Source organism: Metopolophium dirhodum, chromosome 3 (assembly GCF_019925205.1).
Source record: "Metopolophium dirhodum isolate CAU chromosome 3, ASM1992520v1, whole genome shotgun sequence".
Classification (NCBI taxonomy): domain Eukaryota; kingdom Metazoa; phylum Arthropoda; class Insecta; order Hemiptera; family Aphididae; genus Metopolophium; species Metopolophium dirhodum.
In genome coordinates, this window is record NC_083562.1 from 7,983,205 (window position 1) to 8,004,897 (window position 21,693).

General features: G+C 28.8%; 2 protein-coding genes and 1 pseudogene across 6 annotated transcripts in view; 2 read left to right on the forward strand and 1 right to left on the reverse strand.

The window, feature by feature from the left end:
• On the forward strand, positions 1–13,999 carry LOC132941973 (zinc finger protein ZFP2-like). Of its 5 annotated transcripts, none has more exons than XM_061010245.1 (20): positions 1–281; positions 372–528; positions 863–926; positions 4,150–4,192; positions 4,250–4,379; positions 4,450–4,501; positions 4,777–4,819; positions 4,883–5,012; positions 5,078–5,129; positions 5,243–5,285; positions 5,348–5,477; positions 5,558–5,609; positions 5,888–5,930; positions 6,000–6,129; positions 6,197–6,257; positions 6,643–6,691; positions 7,435–7,552; positions 8,946–9,015; positions 9,174–9,225; positions 10,229–13,999. In XM_061010245.1, exons 2-20 carry the CDS (start codon positions 447–449, stop codon positions 11,492–11,494), a joined length of 2,610 nt encoding a protein of 869 aa, XP_060866228.1. In that variant the 5' UTR covers positions 1–281; positions 372–446; the 3' UTR covers positions 11,495–13,999. The 5 variants fall into 5 exon arrangements, with proteins under 5 accessions (XP_060866228.1, XP_060866227.1, XP_060866226.1 ...); XM_061010244.1 differs by having other exon boundaries at positions 443–534; XM_061010243.1 differs by having other exon boundaries at positions 2–281; positions 372–534.
• LOC132941975 (regulator of G-protein signaling 7) overlaps positions 10,268–21,693 on the forward strand; it is a 21,320-nt gene continuing 9,894 nt past the window's right edge. The window contains exon 1 of the mRNA XM_061010250.1: positions 10,268–10,394. The gene's annotated coding sequence lies outside the window, so the exon portion shown is untranslated. The remainder of the gene's footprint in view (positions 10,395–21,693) is intronic.
• On the reverse strand, positions 13,893–14,389 carry LOC132940085 (uncharacterized; annotated as a pseudogene).

The window sequence follows — 21,693 nt, forward strand, 5'->3', positions numbered from 1 at the left end:
AATGGCCATCATTTAATTATTTTAATGTTCTATCTGTGATAATAGTGACTAGCCTAATACACTAAAAATGTGTACTGTTATGTGTACTGTTACAAAATTTATTTAATTGTTATTTACTTATATCGTGTAGAAATACCAAGTTTAGAATTGTATTTCATATATTCATATTATTATATTCTTAAAATTCTTAGTTTCTGACTTTCTGTTCTATTCTCGATATTTAGTGTCAGAAATCAATTCAATGCATGGATGATTACAAAATAATACAAATTATGACTTGGGTAAACAATATGTATTATATATATATACACTATATATTGTTTATGTAGGTACTTAATAAGTCATAATTTAGAAGGTTTTTAATTATTTAGTAGAAACAGTAAATACCTACCGGTCCTACCTATATGTAATTGTATTTATGATTATAATTTTTGGAATGAAGAAGAATGGCTACCAGAACAGAAGATTTTGTTACAATAGCAAGTATTATAAAACGCGAAATTCAGAAACGCAAGAAACAAAAAAAAACCAAAAGTAAATTTCAATTTCTTTTATCCATTGAGGTTTTTATATGTAGTTGTAATTGTTGGTGCCTGGTGTCTGCATATTATTCAAATTTTTTCTATATTTGTTCTTTTTCATAATAATGACGATTCTTAGATATTAATAGATAATGGTTCTGAATCAGATCAACAATTAGGCAAACTTAGGTTACAAATAGGAATAATATGCAATGACAATAACAAGTATTTCAAGAAAGACTAAATAGGAATAACAATTTAAACAAAAGTCTGTTGTTTTTGTTGCTATAATGAAATTATTTGATTAATAAAATATTTAATAAGTTTATCTCAATGTTTAGATGAGTTGATAAATTGTATTCTTATATCTAATGCTTCAGCTGAAGATGAAACAGAACTGATATTGTAAGTATCTTTGACTGTTATTATGAAATAATTTAGTATTTATTTTAAGTATAAAAATACCATCCCAGTTATACACTAATAGTTGTTAAGTATAGATTTAGTTAGTATGTCTTTTTACATTGAATACCTGTTTTAATTATTGTTCATTGTTATAATTAATAAAATAAAATTACAATGAAGTGCTTAAGCTCATCATATAAGTTTATGTAACATTAAAACTTGTTTTATTATTATTATTATAAAATAAATCAGATATTAAATTATATCTAGTTTAAATTATTATTCTATTATACTTTAAAAAAACCTTTACATTTTCTCTTAATAATCCTTAAACTTGTAAAACATACTGAAAATATGAATTTTTTACATCAGATAATTGTATATATGTTTATATTTACAATTTTTTTTTTTTAAATGAAATATACAATCTGTACCCTGGGGGCACAATAAGAATATGGGCTAAAAATATTACGTGAACATGAATGGGATTGTTGAAAGAAGCCACACAGTAGTGACACTTACTATTGACTTGACTAACTACTTTTTTAACCGTTCATTTTTTTTTTTTTCATTAATTTTTTAGTTGCTTAGGAGATCTCTGCACCATTTTCTTTTTAGTCGTCGATGAGGATTACCAGGAATTTTGTTTGATGCTAATTCACGGATTAAAGGATTTGTGTGGGTTATGAGATGATCATGAAAACGCTTATAGAAGTATTTTCTTCTTGGACGGTTTTTTGACGGAGATCGGTGTGGATGGTGTGATTTGTTATGTACAATGGAGTTAGTAATTTTTCTTAATGTAATATTTTGAAACGTTTGGATTTTTTTAAGATTTGAGATTTTGGCATTACCCCATAGTTGGAGGAGACTGTAGGTCCATATAGGTTTGAGTAAGGATTTGTACATTAGTAATTTAGTGTTTAAGTTTGTGTGTTTATTATTGATGAGGAGTGTTTTAAGCATGCGTGACCGGGAATTCAGTTGCAGCCGTTTAGTTTTAATATGGTGTACCCAAGTTAGACGGCGATCGAATGTTATTCCAAGACATTCGACCGTAGGGGTTGAGAGAATTTGGATATCATAGAGAGTTACAGCCGGACATTGGGCTTGTTTGAGAGTGAAAGTTGTATGAATTGATTTGGTTTGGTTGACTTTAAACCGCCATTTCCTCCATTTGAGAGATGATATTGAAGATAAGTGGAAGCTAGAACAGGGTCTGTGCTAGTTGATATTATTGCTTTGTCATCTGCATAGTCCGCCACTAAGGTATTAGGCATAGTAGATTGGTCTGAAGTATAAATATTGAACATAATTGGGGAGAGCATTCCTCCTTGTGGGACGCCAGCTCTAATACCTGCTATATTAGAATATGCAGAACCATGACAGATTTGAAAGTAACGGTCTTCAAGATAAGATTTAATGAGAATGTAATAAGTTGGGGGTATACATTTCTTAAGTTTAAAAAGCAGCCCTTCGTGCCATACTCTATTGAAAGCTTGTGAGATGTCAAGGAATGCGCATGTGCAAAATAACTTCTTTTCAAACGCAAAAGTAATCACATCAACAACCCTGTGAACTTGATGAATGGTAGAATGCTTGGCGCGAAAACCAAACTGGTTGTCTGGTAATATATTATTTGCATTGTTAAAGGGAAGAATGCGTTTGAGTAAGAGTCTTTCTAAAACTTTGGATAAAAAGGGGAGCAAGCTAATCGGTCTGTAAGAAGATGAGTCGAGGGGTTTGACTGGCTTTGGAATTAGTATAATTGTAGAAAACTTCCAAAGAAGTGGAAAATAGGAGTCTCAGAATCGCGTTGAATATGTGGGTTCGTAGAATAATAGCACGTTTTGGTAAACATCTGGCCACTTCGGCTGTGATAAAATCAAAACCCAGAGATTTTTTGAGTTGGTATTTTTGAATCGTGAATTAATCATTTGGTGTGAAGTTTTTCTCTGGATGGGTAAGTGGGAGTGGTGAGTCGAGGAACGCTTGGACAGTGACTATTTACTTAAATACAATTATTGCACTATTTTCTCTGACAAATTATTTTAATTCAGTCACATATTTTTTTATTTATTTATTCAGCCAAAACAATTGCAGTTAATATTTCCGTCATTTTTAGATTAAAAATATTTTTTCCTATACTATGAATTACTTACAACTCGATAAATGAACAAGTATGAATTTTATAAGATCAATAATACAATACGCTTAATGAAATGTAGACTGAATATTCTCAAATTCAAAAATTAATTTTTCTACAAATCTGTTATGGATAAGTCTTTAACATTTTCCTACCCTGTACAATAAGTGTTGTCTTTATGCATCTTTAAATTAATTAATAATATTATTTTTACGGTATATACTTAAATCTACAAATTGTCTCCGATGATCAGGTAGTTCATAATTATAAATAAGTTGCATTACATAGTGGTTCATAAATTTCACTAGAATATACCTACCTAACTAATTATAAAAATTTAAATTATATTAACATATATTTATTATAAAAATAAATATAATATAATAATGATAAACATTAGGAATAATTATTCTATTTTATTAAAGTACTGAGGTTTTATTGTGCCAATGTAATTTTGTACACAAAAATACACTATATGGGAATAATGTTCCTGTTCTGTAAAATCAACCAACTTTGGTTATTTTTTTTTGAAACTTATAGAGGATAATATTCTATTAACTTTCTCTATCAACCCCCTTCCTTAAATAGGTATAGGGTAGTAGATTAGTAGAAAAATATTATAATTAAGGTGAAAACTAAAATATAAAATTTAATTTTCAAAATAGAATTTTAGAAAATTTGAAAAACTGGCACCGGGCCCTCTAACATACTATTTTTTAGATATTTAGAACTATATACTTACATTATACAATTTAAAAATATTGTTCTTATATATCCTACTTAGTATTATATACATTTAGTATTTTACAAATAATATATAACTGTTAAAAGTTAAAATATAATTAGTCAATAAAAAACACATTTGGTTATACTGTAATGGGTATAATTTAAATTATAAATTTATATATCTAAACATTATAATATTTCTACTAAAAATTTGAATTGTTAATGAACCACTTATATATTTATTACTTAGCCATTCACAATAAAAATATATGGTATGTTGAAAGACAACTTTTATAATATTATACTCTAATCGTTTATTATAACCGTATTTTATTGTAATGTTTATAATAGATCAAAAAAAAAAAAGAAAAAAAAAAAAGAAGGCAAAAAAAAGGTTTGTTATCTTCAAAAAAAAAAAATTCATATTTCAAACTAATACTATCTTCATCAGGTACAAAATAATAAAAAATTAAAAAACGATAAATCTATATTGACGATACAAAAGCATTGTACTGAGACCTGTGATGACAACGACAAGCATTTGATTAAAAACAAAACAGGGTATTCTAATTTAAGCAAAGGTCCGTTTTTTTTTTACTATGATGTTATTATTTCATTATTTTCATTTATAGTGTTGGTTTCTATTTTTAGATGAATTCACAAAAAAGATTCCTATTGCCAATACTTCAGAAGGCGACTCTTTGTAAGTATCATTAAAGGTTTAAATTACTATACACAATCATATTTTATTTATTGTACATTAAGTAAGAAGTTACTTAATTAATTTGGTGCATTATTCACATTAAAACATTTTTGTTGTTGTGTATTATCTGATTTTAATCTTGTGACTGTTCTTTACACGTTTAAATAAAATTCTACTGAAATTTACAAACAAATAATGTATGTATTAATATGCAAATGTAAGTTAAAATATTTTTTTATACGTAGTATTGTATTTTATTGTTGTGCTCTTTGTAGATTTAAAAAAAAAAAGAAGAAAAAGAAGCGAGATAAAATAATGGTTTGTTTTGACAGTAAAATAAAATAATATTAGGTACCTTTAAGACTGTTATGTTGTCTTTAGGTGCCAAATGTTAATAATTTCGAAAACGATATAGCTACATTGAGAGTAGAGAAGTTTTATACTGAGACCTGTGATGGCAATTACAAACATTTGATTAAAGACAAAACAGGGTATTCAAATTTAAGCAAAGGTCCGATTTTTTTTCTATGATGTTATTATTTTATTATTATTTTATGTGTTGGTTTCTATTTTTAGATGAATTCCCAAGAAATATTCCTATTGCTAATACTTCAGAAGGCACCTCTTTGTAAGTATCATTAAAGTTTAAATTACTTTATACAATCATATTTGTATTTATTGTACATATATTAAAATATTGTTCATACGTGGTATTGTATTTTATTGTTGTGCTCTTTGTAGATTTAAAAAAAAGAAGAAGAAAAAGAAGCGAGATAAAATAATGGTTTGTTTTGATATTAAATTTAAAAAACATTGATACTTATAAGATTTTTATGTTGTCTTTAGGTACAAAAAGATAAATATTTGAAAAAGGATAAAAGTACATTGAAAGTAGAACAATTGTATAATGATACCTGTGATGACAATGACAAGCATTTGTATAAAGACGAAACAATGGACTATAATTTCAACAAAGGTCTGGGTTTTTTGTTACGATGATGTTTATGATCTATATTTTTATTTGAATATTATTTAATATAATTGTTTTATTTTCAGATGAATTGATAAGAAGGATTTCCATTGCTAATGCTTCAGAAGATGTCTTGTTGTAAGTACCTATCAATGAATGATTAAATTGATTTATACAATCATATTTTATTTTTATTGTGCATTTAATGATAAGTTACATAATTAATTTTGTGCTTTATTTACATTAAACATTTTTTTATTGGTGTGTCTTCTCTGATTTTAATCTTGCGGCTTCTCTTGAGCACATTTTAATTAATTTTTAATAAATTTATAAATATAAAATGCATGTATATGGTTCCTGTTTATTAAAATATTGTTCATACGTGGTATTGTATTTTATTATTATGCACATTGTAGATTTAAAAAAAAGAAGAAGAAAAAGAAGCGAGATAAAATTATGGTTTGTTTTGATATTAAATTTAAAAAACATTGATACTTATTACCTATAAGATTTTTATGTTGTCTTTAGGTACAAAAAGATATATATTTGAAAAACGATAAAAGTTCATTGAAAGTAGAACAATTGTATAATGATACCTGTGATGACAATGTCCAGTATTTAAATAAAATCAATTTAAGTGCTTCCAATTTAAAAAAAGGTGCGTAATTTTTGTAACCATGATGTATAATTGTATTAATATTTAATATGTTTATTAACATATTTAGACAATTCAACAATAAGTATTCAAATTGCAAATGCTTCAGAACATGATGAAGAATTGACATTGTAAGTATCTAAAAAAGTTAATTACTTATTAGTATTTAGTATCATTATTATTTAGTTTATGATTTATATAATATATAATATTTATTGTAGACATTAAACATTTTTTTTTTCAATTTATACATTGGGCTCTCATTGATCTAAACTTAGGTGTTAATTTATCATAAACAACACATTTTTGAATATATCATTTTCAGTTCAAAATTTAGTCATTTGCTCCAATTGTAAAAAATAATTTACGCCTTGGGGAATATGGGAAATAGAACTGCATGAACTTTTTAGATTTTGAGCAAAGAATCTATATTTGCTTTTAATTAAATATTAGTTAATAATTGCATGTTTATGATTTTAGTTCATTGTTTAGTGAATAATTGTCTTTTTGGTTTAGGTTTTTAAGTCCATTAAAAAAGTCCAAGTTAAAGAAGAAAAAATCTAAGGTATTTATTGTTTTATTTTTAATTATTTATACTTTTTTGTAATTTATTTGAATTATAAGTAATATATGTCAAATGCTGATAGAGGCAGATTTTGAAAGCTATTGGTCATCTATAGGGCAGAGGACTTTAAGCATTTGTATATTTTTTTTTGCACAGTCACAAAAATAGCTGTGTACGACACAAATACGTTTATGCTTAAATCATTTTATTAATAATTTTTGGTCGAAGTTTTTATTTATTTATTTTCACAACCAAAATAATGTTGATCTCAATATTAATATGGTCATGGCTGTTCCCAGACACATGTTTTTCCTAGAAACACGCCTCGAGACTAAACATTTGATTATTTGAAACTGAAATATTTTGTCAATTATTTTTTAGAAGTTGAAAGCCAATTGTATTCCATCCCATATGCTCATTGTAAATTATTACAGATTGTATATATTCAAATGAATGTTAAAAAAAAAAGAAGTTGAAATAATTTATACATTAATTTGAAGAAGTATTTGAAAACCCATAAATTAAAATATATTCATTAAAATTATAGGTATTTACAGAAAAAATGCTTATTTTGTATTCAAAAATATTAATTTTAAAATGCATATTTTAAATGTATATTTTATACATTTAAGTGCATATTTAGTGATTTTTTTGAGTTACAGGTCCTCTGCCCTGGATTTGTTTATATAAAAGAAATAAACATGCTGAGCTTTATATTTGTATTCCTAAAAATTTAATTTTAGATGGCAATAAAAGAAGATACTGAGTTGTCAAAATATGAATCTATACAAAGAAATATTAAAAATATGGAAGACCTGAAAAAATATATATCTGAAGAGCAGTCAAATGAGATTCACAATGGTAAAATTTGCATCTTACAAATATCTTCTGAAATAAATGTTTTAGAAACTTCTATTACTGCCTATTAACACAACAAAATTCCCATAAGATATTAACCGATTTTGGAATAATTTATTATTTTAAATATTTAGTAGTATATCAATGCTCAAATTGTATTATATTATGCTGTCTACAAAAATTAGATTTGAGTAAAAAGTTTTGTTTAACACATATTAAAAGTATTAAGTAATTAACATATTCAATAGGACCTCACTTATCAAAATTATATAGGGTTTGACTAAAAATTGAAACAATATAGTATGAATGCATAAATGTATCTATATCTATTTAATTTATAATTTGTAAATGTTTTTAGTGTTATTTTATTCCATATATATTCTGGCTATCAAAATCATGTTGAGTATTTTGTATTAACAAATGGAAAAATGAAAACAAAGTGTATCTATTAAATTCTTATGTATGTTTTAATTTTGAGGATATATATTAATAAATTGTATTTGTTTTCTGACACATAATATTTCAATATTAGTTTTATTTTTATAATAGTAATTTTTTTTTTCTTTTTGAATATGAAGCCCAGCAACTATGGCCATTAGCTGTTTGTTTTTGTTTGTAGGGGTGGAAATTGTATGTTTGTAAACACGAGTGTTTTTGGTTTAGCAGATTTTTTATTGGGCACCCGTAGGTATTTACCATGCCCGGGTGGGGGATGGCTGCACTTCTCTCCGAACACCATAACTTGCCTGAAGAAAAATTCCACCCGCCGGTGTGCGTCGCAACCAACGCCTTAACCTTAGATAGTAAATTTGTGTTATCACTATCATTGCGTATGATACATAAACCTATTGAGTATTTCTTCAAAACTAATTTGTAAAATGTAGGACAACTGTTGAAAATATTTTTAACCCCGTCATAACGACGCATGGATTTAGATGTCTCATTTACGTGCATGGGATAAAAATTTACCCCTCGGAAATATATAGATATACAAAGAGAGTTAACATTATACAGAGTGATTATAAAAACATTTTTTTTTTTTTTTTTTAACAATATTTTGCATAATTGTAATATTTGAGGCTATTGAGGTGATCAAATATCCACATACCATATTATATATTTTATAAACATTTTTAAAATGTCTGGGGTAATTATTTACCCCGTGCGCCGTTCGACGGGTTAACTGTCTTGGTTGGATATTATAAACTATTTGTCTACTTATACTATCTTATTAATTTTATAAATCACTTATAAGAGAGAAATAGATAGACTAATGGTAAACAATAAAGTATAGATATTTATTCTAAAATATTTAATTTAATTTATATTATAAATAATTGTATTGTGTTGAGTTAAAAATGTTGTCTTATATTATACCTTTATTTTAATTAAATAGATCCTGCCATGATTAACACTCCTTATAATTCGAGAATTTCAAAAGTCCAAAAAGAGGAGTACCCTGATTTGTGAGTATGAGAATAAGTAAAATTAGCTCATCATTTTTGTTTATAATAATTTGTGTAAATATAAACAAAATATTCTTTGTGTGTATGATAAATTTGTAATTCTTTTTATAACAAAATTGTATTGAAGTGAAAAATATAATTATTCTATTCTTCTGTAGATTTCAAAAATTATTCAAGAACAAAAAGAAAGATAAGAAAAAATCTTTTAAGGTTGGTATTAGTTTTTTAATAGTTTATTATTTTTTTTTTTTTCATCTAAGATATTTAATTAAATTTGATGTTCATTAATCATTATAGTCTATAGAAGTAGTGAAGTATCTGTTAAAGAGTGATACGGTGGAAAGGGAACATTTTTAAATTACGAGGCTCAACAATTTTTAATAGAAAACAATAGTATTGTGGCAACCCTCCATTCTTCCCAGAAATCCATAGAATGGTTATTTGTCATCTAAATTCAAAATGTTGTCAATATTAAATATTAATTATAGTAGGGTCCTACATTAAACCCATAAATATTTTATAAATGTATCAATCATTAATATTTAGTACTTACAACCCATTACTTTTAGATTTTAATAAAATGTATAAATGTATAGTTACTTAGGTTAAGATGACTTTATTATAAAATCACTACATTCAACTATACATCTTAATCGATTCTGAGCAAATTTGATATGGTTTTGCATAGGCGCAACTAGGAGGTTGCTTGTAGGTGCTTTAGCAATCACAATCTTTAATTCAGCCACTGTTATAGAACACTAAAAAATAATGTAATAAAAGAACGATTTCTTTATTTTATGTATAATTTTTTTTTATGACGTTTTTACTAAAAAAAAAACAGTTCAAAAAGAGTGTTTCCTAACATAATTAATTTATTTCAAATTTCAGTTATAATTCCAATAAGTTCGGTTTTCTGTAACATGTAAACATATTTTTTTTAGTATGCAACACATTAAAAATTGGTTGAGGTCTGAGGAAAAGTATGTTACAGCAATGGTTAACTGAATTGTCCATTTTAAATATTAAGTATTTCAAATAATGTAAAAACAGAATCAGTGTTGGATTACATACAGCACAAAAACAAAGAAAATAGGTTAACAATTATATATTATATTATTATTATTCCTTTGTAGTTTTGTAATGGTATTTTTTTTTATACCTGTTATCCCCCTTTTAGAATATCTAATTATTATTTTGAATTAATGTTTTATAGGCCGATAAGAAATATTCGAAAAACGATTCCCTTCAATCAGTAGACATGTATATGGAGACATATTATGATAGTAATAATTCTATTGACGATGACGGCGAAAAGAAATTGGAATTGTTTGATTCTTTGGACGATCACACGTTGGAATATCGAACTATGACCGACACAGGTATGTATTATGGCCAATATTGTAATCAAACATTTAACAACGCCAACGGTCTACACAGTCACGAAAATGTTCTCACTGGAAACACTCCTCTTCAGTGCGATGTTTGTTTTAAAACGGTTAGTTGTAAATCTAAATTGCATATGCATAAAAGAACGCACACTGGGGAGAAACCATATGCTTGCAACGTTTGTGCAAATTCATTTTCAAGGAAAGAAACTCTGGTTGTACATAAAAGAACGCACACCGGGGAGAAACCATATGCTTGCAATATTTGTGGCAAGTCATTTATGGCGCAAAGAAATTTGGTTAGACATAAAAGAACGCACACCGGGGAGAAACCATATGCTTGCAATGTTTGTGGCCAGTCATTTTTGGAGCAAGGAAGTTTGGTTAGACATAAAAGAACGCACACCGGGGAGAAACCATATGCTTGCAACGTTTGTGCAAATTCATTTTCGCAGCAAGCACATTTGATTTCACATAAAAGAACGCACACTGGGGAAAAACCATATGCGTGTGACGTTTGTGCAAATTCATTTTCAAGGAAAGAACATCTGGTTGTACATAAAAGAACGCACACCGGGGAGAAACCATATGCTTGCAATATTTGTGGCAAGTCATTTATGGCGCAAAGAAATTTGGTTAGACATAAAGGAACGCACACCGGGGAGAAACCATATGCTTGCAATGTTTGTGGCCAATCATTTTTGGAGCAAGGAAGTTTGGTTAGACATAAAAGAACGCACACCGGGGAGAAACCATATGCTTGCAACGTTTGTGCAAATTCATTTTCGCGGCAAGCACATTTGATTTCACATAAAAGAACGCACACTGGGGAAAAACCATATGCGTGTGACGTTTGTGGGAATTCATTTTCGCACAAAGACACTCTGGTTATACATAAAAGAACGCACACCGGGGAGAAACCATATGCTTGCAACGTTTGTGGCCGACTTTTTTCTGCTAAATCAGCTTTAGTTGTACATTGTAGAATACACACAGGTGAAAGACCATACGAGTGCGGCTATTGTGAAAAAAAGTTCACAGCAGGCGGTGAACGTACAAGACATATACGAAGAGTTCATAACAAATGTTTTTAAACTCTTTATGAACGTTTGAATTCGTCTGCTTGGGCTTTCGGAACGAACAAGAAACAAAACCATATATAGTTCTCACTCTCAACGACGATTGTCCGTTGTGAATAAAACCTTGTATACAGCTGTATAGTAGCTGCGGTGCACACTGGTGTCTGACGTTATAGTGTTATACTTTCATCGATCGTCCTCGAAATTGGTCGGACCAGGAAGCATATAAGCATTCTGGGGTCGGTTTCGGCACCTGTGTTTAACTACGCACTCTCATTGGTCAATTTTAAATTACCGCCAAGTTTAATATCGCATATTATATAAATTGTTACTTCGAATTTGAAAAGGCGCGTAATTAGAATTAATCTATGCATACGTTGCATGCGTACTTATTATCAAATGGGTTTCTAATTCCACACCATGAACCTAATTCTTCTTAGTTCATGGTCCACACAAATATAAAAAGATGGTTTGATCTGAAAGATAAGATAAATTATTACATACTATAATATGAATATAATATTATGTACCTACTTTCATATTATATTAATATAGTATGTAATAAATAATAATAGTATTAAAATAAAGTAAATGATTGTAATATAAAATATAACTAGAATTAGACAGTAGACAGTGTACAGGTGAGTAGTTATTATATCCTCCTGAGGCCCAACGTCCATTATAATGGACAATTATTATTACTGTTTTAGCGCCCAAGCTTAATTTTGTTTTTGTATTTTTATAAACCCGTTGTCCATTACAGTGGACATTTTCTCTTATCACCACAAAAGCCCGCCAATTTTTTTTTGCTTATCTTATACTTCTGTCAATATAACCTTAAACTAGTGATAATTTGGGAGGATAAACATGACGTGTTTGATAATTTTTATCTGTTACCATTTCAGCAAGCTGTACAACTCACGATTTAAGATATCTTAAATCGTGGTACAACTCCAAAACACAGTATCTGTATTTTTCATAATTTGATATGAAAATGATTTTTGTAAAGTACGTCAGGCCGCCAACTTAACTTCATCCTTATGACTTGAAACTTCATATCGTTATCAAGGAAATACATAGAATTCAATTTAAATCGACAAAATGGTATTTTTAGCAGTTTCATTAAGCTGTAATTGTAGATACTGTGTTTTGAAATTTATAGAAAAATTTGAAAATCCTATCACATTTAATTGAAAACAGTATGTGTAAATTATATTTTTATATAAAAACTAAGGCCATTTAGGGGGGTATTTAAGAGGGGTGATGGGTCAACCGTCTCCTCCTAGATCTATATTTTGTATTCAATATTTTGAAAAATCATAAATCCTATTTATCAATCGGCAAGAAGACGTGGCATAGTGAAAAATCGAGTCGCCCTATTCCTCCTAGAATGAAGTCTAAGTACTCCCCTAACTCCAATGAACTAACAAATATTTAAATTGTTTTTTAAGTGGAGTATTTTCACAAACTTGTATGAAAGTTATCAAAAACCAATAAACAGTTTTATATAATAATAACAACAAAATAATATAAACAAAATAAATAATAGTAAAACATAATAAAATAATTGTAATACAATTAAAAAATTAAAACAAATATGTGTCACTTTCTTTATTACATAAAAGATATAATTTGAAAATACCTAGTCTTCAGGTAGAACAATTTTTACAGTTTTATATAATAATAACAACAAATATAAATAAAATAAATAATAGTAAAACATAATAAAATAATCATAAAGTACTATTCAGTCTTTATTAAGTCTTATTCATAATCCGTTATGAAAGCATTACCAAGGTCCATCTCATCAACCAAATCTTCTGAAGTGGCAGACACTGGAAGATTTATCTAAAAATGTTTCCTGTTTTCTGGCATTGCTGGAACAAGTTTGTCAATGATTCCTTTTTTTTTACTGAGGTTAATTCCTCTATGTTGATCAATTTTTTTAGGAGCATATTATGTTTTAATGCCTTTCAAAAATTTTTTTTGTATGAAGTCTAAAGTCTTTGGCTCTCCATTAAAATCTGTCCAGTATTCCATAGAAGTCGATCCTCTTGTAAATTTGGCCATAACAACACTGTTAATTTTAAATCCATACAATGTATCTGTTTTTACATTGGTAGTCCTTTTTTTGTTTTGCCACTCATAAAAATCTTTCAATTCTAAAATATTTAAATTTTGTCGGCTTTGAGAAATACAATTCTTAAGGTCTTCAAAGTCATATATATGCCTTATTTGTTTAAATTTTTTTTCAATGTTTCCATGCACCCCATCAGCAGTCATATGGGTATGACCCTTAGTTAGGTATTTCATTGTTACTGATTTTGTATTTTGAAATAATGAATTTGTTGAATTTAAGTTACATACCAATGCAGTGTATAAGGTCCAATTTTTGTTCTGGCCAGTGCAATTATCAGCCCAGAAAATAAAATCTTGTACATCTCTTTGGTTACTAATTAAAGCCAATATTGAGTCAGTTACATTTTCAGCTTTACGCCCAGCAATGGCTTCATGCCAAAGTACACAGTGGCTTAAGGCATTTGGTTTTAATTGAGCAAATGTTTCATTAAATACCACTAGTCTACTGGTGAAAAAAGAAGATTTAGTATCTGGCATATTAGGAATTAATATAACTTTTTGTAAGTCCATTGAGTAGATACAAGTTGACTCGATACTCAGTTTAGAATCTTCCTTATATTTCGAAGTTGCTGCAAAAGCCTTGGCTTTATGGTTTTCCAAAAGTGTAGTATTATCTCTAATTTCATTCTCATCAGTAGAATTTTCAATTATATTTTGATAGGTAGAGCAATCTTCACATTTATCAATTGTGGGATTTCTTAAAGATATATTTAAATCCTTTATGACTTGTCTATAAAGCTCTTGAGAGCAATAGTTTTTATGGACGCGCATGACCGACTGCTTGCGGCTTGCCCGTCGTCACCACCGGTCACCCCACTATCTCTGACCCAGTGCTGACTACATACCCTGCTTACAACACATACCAACATTTGATTAACATAGATAACACAATGCTGAATACAATGTCCAATTCTTATTCTGAGCTGTACAATTGTCAGCCCATAATACAAACTTTTGCACATCTCTTTCTTTGTTAATAACTGTCATTATAGAATCAGTTATACATTCAGCTTTTCTACCACTAAGAGCTTCATGCCACAATACACAGTAGCTATTAAATGTACTTCCTTTTTTTATAGTAGCAAAAGTTTCATTAAAAACTACTAATCTACTAAGAAAGTAGGATGATTTAATATTGGGCATGTATGGAATAAGTATTACTTTTTGGAGATCCATGGAAAAATATCTTGTTGAACCTAACTCCTGTTCCAGTGAATCTTTTTTATATTCAGCGTTAGCTTTGTTGGCTTTAATTTTGTGTAATACCAAAGTTGAATTTGATTCTGGATTAGTTATATCCTGATTGAGGATTTCACAATCCTCACAATCATCAGCTTTAGGTGTGTTTAAAGATATATTTTGTTTTTTAATTGTTGATCTATATGTTTCTGAATCACAATAATTTGGATACTTGTTTGTAAAATCATCAAACATAACTTTTATGGTGAGTTCACGAGGTAGATAGCGTATGTTAGGTGCATTATGCCTTCTATAATGAGTTACACAGGGATGATATGAGTTTATGTGGTCTATAATAACTTTTCTTTCAATTGCATCAATTCGTGGCCTACCACGGTTTTCTTTAATAAATTGTCCACACAAGCCCTTCTCCATAACAACCACCAATTCAGTGACAACAGAATCATTCGTATAGCCTAATGTTTGTAAAAATGTAGATTTGCATATTGCTATTTCAACTTTAAATTCTGGATGGGTAAGTGTGTATAATCTGCTTTTATTTTTTTTTAAACTATTATTTTCATCAACATTAACCTTCCTTCTTTTAATGGAGGCCAAATTAATACATCTCGACATATATTTCCGTCGGTCAGTATAATTTAGTTTCCAAAATTCAGACCAAATAGAAACTTGATTTTCATGACTTAATAAATTACACTGCCTTTTACACTTACCAGTACATGTTTTTAGGATAAGAGGATGTTTATCCATTTGGTTTTGGTTTTTTATTTCTGACAATTTAATATTTTGAATGTGTTTTTCATTGCCTGTCATTCTACGTTTTCTCATCCCGGCAATTCCTCCTTCCACTGGAAAATCTTCATCAACATTAGGTACAAAGATACCTTGATGATCATTCAAACAATTTGGTATTTCAATAAAATCTACAAGTGTAATATCCTATTGTTAGTTGAAAATACATTTATATCAACTATCAAGCATTGTTTACCTTCATTAGAATCCTGGCCAGTACAAGAAACGTCTAAAGTTTGAAATGGAAGGACATAATCAGGATCTTTAATTGAATCGTCTCAATCTGAATGCATGTTTTCATGTTCATTTTCTTTTTCCAAATTCTCAAACAAATTGTTAGTATTAAATGAATTTGAATCATCTATTTCAATTAAAATGATTTGGGTATGAATAACAACATTTTGAACTAAAATAAAATATTATAATATAATTATTACCTAAATTACTAATTGAAGAAGTTGAATTATCAGTCACACGACTAGCAGAATCTGGTCTTAACGTCAACGAATATAATGAATATGTGTCAGGATTTCCAAAAAAAAGTTCACGCAGAATCACTTTACGCATAAATCTTTATTGCATTAAAGATAACTTAAAATCCTAAGGGGGGGTCCTAGACCGACACAAACGATAACACCGTAGGCACGGCACAACGCACCGCAACACACTGTCTCTACTCTTCGACTAGCTCTCTCATCACTGTCACCCAGTAGTGTTGCCAACAACTCGGTCATCCTGGGTTTTACAGCGTCCTCGCTGTATTATTATACATATGAATTTTTAAATACAATTTAAAAGGGAATTACTCTCTCTCTTTCTTACTAAATGTATTCATTTGAATATAATACTGAAAATAAGAGGATTAAAATATAAACTGTATGTAACAGAATAACAACAAGTAATAATAATAAAAATAAGAATAATAATCCTACTGGATTTAACAAAACAAATTCAATTACTTCAAAATTAAAACAAAACTTAATATTAATTCTTAACATAAATACTAGTGGTATTTTAGTCTTATAATTTATAGTCCCTCAACCATGATGGCTTCTTTTTCACCCTTGGTGCTAGTTGGTCTGGAACTGTTTCAATCTTTATCTTTTCTTTAGTCCTTTCTTTTCCTTCTGACTGTACCTTTTCACTATCAGTTGCTTCTTCATGTTCATCAGTGATATGATTTGGTACATTATCACTGTCGGTCCCTATTCAATATACTTTGAGATGAGACGCATGAGCTGTGGTAACGTACTGGCGTCTCTCCCTCACTGTCACATCAGTCACTTGGTACACATCGTTAGGTAGTACTTTATTTATTATCAAAGGTCCCCGAAACTTTGGTTGTAATTTTGTAGGTTCACCTGTATGCATAGCTGGACGTCGTAGGAACACAACTTCTCCCACTTTATACTTCACAGGTTTTGTATGTTTTTGATCATATCTATTTTTCCACTTTACTTGTTCCTTTTCGATGTTGACTCGTGCCTGCTCTTGCAGTTTATTAACATCTTCGTATTCTTCTTCAGTTGTTATGTGTCTTAAAACCCCATCATTGAAACTTGCATGGTAACCATACAATGTACGAAATGGTGTATCTCCAATAGTCTTATTCTGTGAATTATTCAATTGACTCTCAACTTCGGGTAATTTCTTGTCCCAATTTCTTTCATTAGTCATGTTCGCCTATAGTACTGGTACCAAAGTTGAATTCACTCGTTCGACTTGCCCATTGGACTGTGGATGTCTGACTAAAATTAATGTGTGTTTGATTCCACCTGACTCACAGTACGTTTCAAATCATTTGGAAGTGAATGCAGTACCTCTGTCGCTAATAATCCTTTTTGGTAGGCCATGTAACAATATAAAACTTTTTAAACATTTCAATACTGAATCAATGTCACATCTACGCACTGCATACAATTTCACATTTGGTTAAGTTGTCAACTAATACCAAAATATGATTGTTACCTGAAGTAGATTTTATGAATGGTCCTATGTGATCAAGATGAATAGTTTCAAATGGTCTCTTCCCTGGTGGAATTGGATGAAGCTCACCTTGTTGACGCCCTTTGGGTACCTTACTGAGCATACACTCCGGACAGCATTTTATATGATATCTAACATACCTGCGCATACGAGCAAAATAATAACGTTCCATAATCTTAGATACCGTTCTATCTAGTGCAAAGTGACCAGATAAGTCATGACAGCGAACCACCAAACTTTTCCGCATCCCATCTGGTACTACCCACAATTGACGTGTCTTCTCTTGAACCTTGACTGTTCGATATAATATACCTTCACGTAGGACATAATTTTTAATCATATTGTCCTCAGCTACTGAACGCTCTTCTGGTCTTTTTGTCAAGTTATCGATAATATACCGTAACTTATCATCACTTCTCTGCATGGCCATTACATGTTCCTCTTCGGTCATTGCTAACATTACCTCATAGTCTTCTAGTTCCTGTTCAGTATCATATGGTACGTCCACTGGTGCTCGTGATAATGCATCAGCGTGTGCCATTTTAGTTCCTGGTCTATGTCTTACTTCGAATTCATATTCACTCAGTAGCGACTTATATCAAGTATATTTAATGAAATATTCTTTGATATTGCCATTAAAGTACCTATTATTACATTGGTTAATGTCATTTTTGCAGAAAATATTACATTTATTATACTGTTAATTTTGTTATCTATCTACATAGCATTTTATATTATATTGTTATTAGTTATATAAGGAAATACCACTTAAGTTCTATAGTAGAGTAGTATTGCCTTAAAAGTGTAAATGGGTTTATGGTATGAAAAGGTTATATCAATAATTCAAATATTTTGAAAATGTCATTGCGTATAGTAAAATGTATAGAAATTATATTATGTAAAAGTTATAATTCAACATAAATATTTTTTTTAAATTACAACAAAAAACAAAAAAAAAAAAAAATTTGATTATAAAATTAATACTTCATTGCTCTGCTCAGAATTTAAAATGATAAAAATAATTACCTATAATAGATTATAAGAATGTATTACACTTTTCCAATAGTATTTGAACCAGCTAAAATATAATATAGTATAATAACACAGATTATATGAATTATAATATTTCATAATTTCATATAATCTGTGGTAATGACAACTGACAAGTATCTTCATATTATTGTACTTAAAAAAAAGTTCTATAATTTATAAACATAATACACATTATGTACCTACCTAATAAGTAATAATATATTTGATTTTAAGAGTTAGACATTTCACAATATGTAGGCATTTTTATCATCTATTGGTTAAGGTACATTGATATTTAAATATTAAACCATTTGACGTTAAGCTAAGTTTTAAAAATATTCTACAAATACTATTCAACAGTAGCTGTTATAAATATTTATTTTTGTTTTGAACATTAAAATTAAGATGGGTACATGAATTCAGTTATAGTCTTATAGATACATAAAACTACTAAATGCTTAGACGTACATAATTATTGCGTAGGTCGTTGGTCACATTATTAATTTACTGTTTAGTAAATACAAAGTTAACTTATCTACACACAAATTTTGAACATCCATTAAATGCTGATTTATTTTGCATACACCAACTTGTATTGGTTTCATTGCTATTCTCATGAATCCAACTAAAAATGTCTTGCTCAGAGAACGAATTTGAGCGATAAACATTACGTTCAAATTCAATCAGTTTATACATTTTATTAATGGCGTAAGACACTATATATAATATAACACCATACAATTAATTCAAAATTATAATCCATAGGTGGTATATACTATTAATTGCACTGTCTATTGTTATGATTATTCTTAATCAATCATTGCAATATTACAGAGATCATGGTATTTATAGAATATTATTATTATACTTCCACTGTGAACCTAAATTAGATACCCATTTGATACGCATGCGTGGATTAATTATAATTACGCGCCTAAACATAATTCAAATCCGATATAACAATTTGTATATTTTGCGATATTAAACTTGGCGGGAATTTAAAATCGACCAATGAGAATGCTTATATGCCACCGGGAAATCTTCCAACACTTGAGTGCGACGCTTGTACCAACACGTGCCTACATCATTTTATGTAAACTCTTTGAACAAAGATCGCAAGTCTGTAAGATACATCGCGCGTTTGACGTTTGTGATATTTGATTTTTCGTTGAAGCTACGCTATGCAACCATTTCAACCACACTATAGAAACACGCAGTCTGAAAAACGTATATTGTCGCGATATTTCAAAAGCTTAAAGCTTACAAAAAAAAGCTACTAATATTTCGTAATTTGTTATTATAAGTATAATATATTAACAGCCAAAACCTTTTCGCGTGCAGTGTACAGTAATGGATGTAATGCTTCTATCAATGTAAATATTCTCTACTCTAGAATTATTCTGTGAGCATATAGCGAGTATAAGCTACTCAACTAAAATCAAAAAATAATATAATGTATATATTAGTTATAAGTTATTACTGTAGACTGTTGTTCAAGTTGATTTCATAACATATTATACTAATCATATTAAATAAGAACTAAATTCAGTTTGTAGAATTTATAGAATTAGGTTTTTATTGTGTATTTTTGTTTAATCTTTAGACGATACTTGAATATTAAAGATTAAAAGTTGTATAATATATTATAATAATAGTTTTGTTTAAAATTTTTTTTGAATTATTTCGAAAGTTTTAATTTTACAATGATGTGTCAGTGCTATTTTAAATTTCCATCTAAAAAAATTAATACGGTTCTTTGGTGGGTAAAGTAAAAATATTCGGGATAGTTTTCAAAATCATCAGGAAAAAAAATATTAAAAAAACAGGAAATTTTAAAAAACCTACTTTTGTTTTGTGTGATTGAAAAATGAATAACTGTAAATATTTATGTAGCCTCACGGTTTATAACTCAAATAGTGTCCATATATTTTGTAAATTTGAGTTTTTGGTTATAATATTAACTACTTGTGAAAAACCTTATTAATATACATTTTAGATTCTGAGCGGAGCCATGAATGTATTGATTTTACAATGATGTGTGTTTTTTTTATTTTTTATTTTTGTGTCTGTCATCACCTTTTAGGACAGTAAAAGTGCTTGGATTTTCTTCAACAGTAACTTTTCTGATAGGAAAGTGAATCTAGTTGGTACTTTGGGGGGTCAAAATTTCTCGGTAGTTTTCAAACGCGACGTGAAAAACAAAAGAAAAATTAAGGAAAAACGGGAATTTTTACGCAAGATCTGTTTTCGAGAAAATCGATTTTGGTTTTTGGTGTAACATTGGTCTAACATTTGATATTCACTCGATTTCTCATGTAACTATTTTCTTATTTTATTGTAATTAAAAAACGAATGACTGTAGATACTTGAAAATTTCACTGAATGTTTATATTAGCACTTTCTATACACCATACAATTTTTAAAATATTTTGACTCTTTTTGAGCTGTTTACGGACATTGTCAGTTTTCAATTTTTTTAGTTTTTTTTTCTATAAATATCAATAAAATTTTATTTGTTGGGTAAAAAAGCGTGAAAATTTAATATAAGGCTCCTGATATATCGTTCTAATAGCAGTTGAAAAATATTAAAAATACATAGGCACATTTTTTTTTATAAGCATTTAAAGTTCAAATTTTGACAACATTTATCAAATTTATAATTTATTAATTATTTTGTAGTTAAAAATGTATAAAATGTTTAACTTTTATGGCTAAGGATTGAAAATTTAAAACAAGGCTCCACGTAAATAGGTTATATATAAATTACATTATTCACCATAATATCGTAGGCTGACTGACCGTTTTAAAGTATAACCTTATAGAGGGCAAAATACTAGTACGGGGGGGGGGGTCTAAGCCTCTTCCCCCCTAGTTACGACGATGTTTGTCGTTTATTTTCTTCTGTTGGTACCTACTAGAAAATGATCAAACAATCAAACCGGATAATGAGTGCTTATACCTTGGAGTTCGACGTTTGTTGCAAGGCGTTCATTAGTAGATTAGTATACTAATACCTGGTAAATATTAACTATCTGCAGCCTACCATATAGAAGATCATGTTTAGG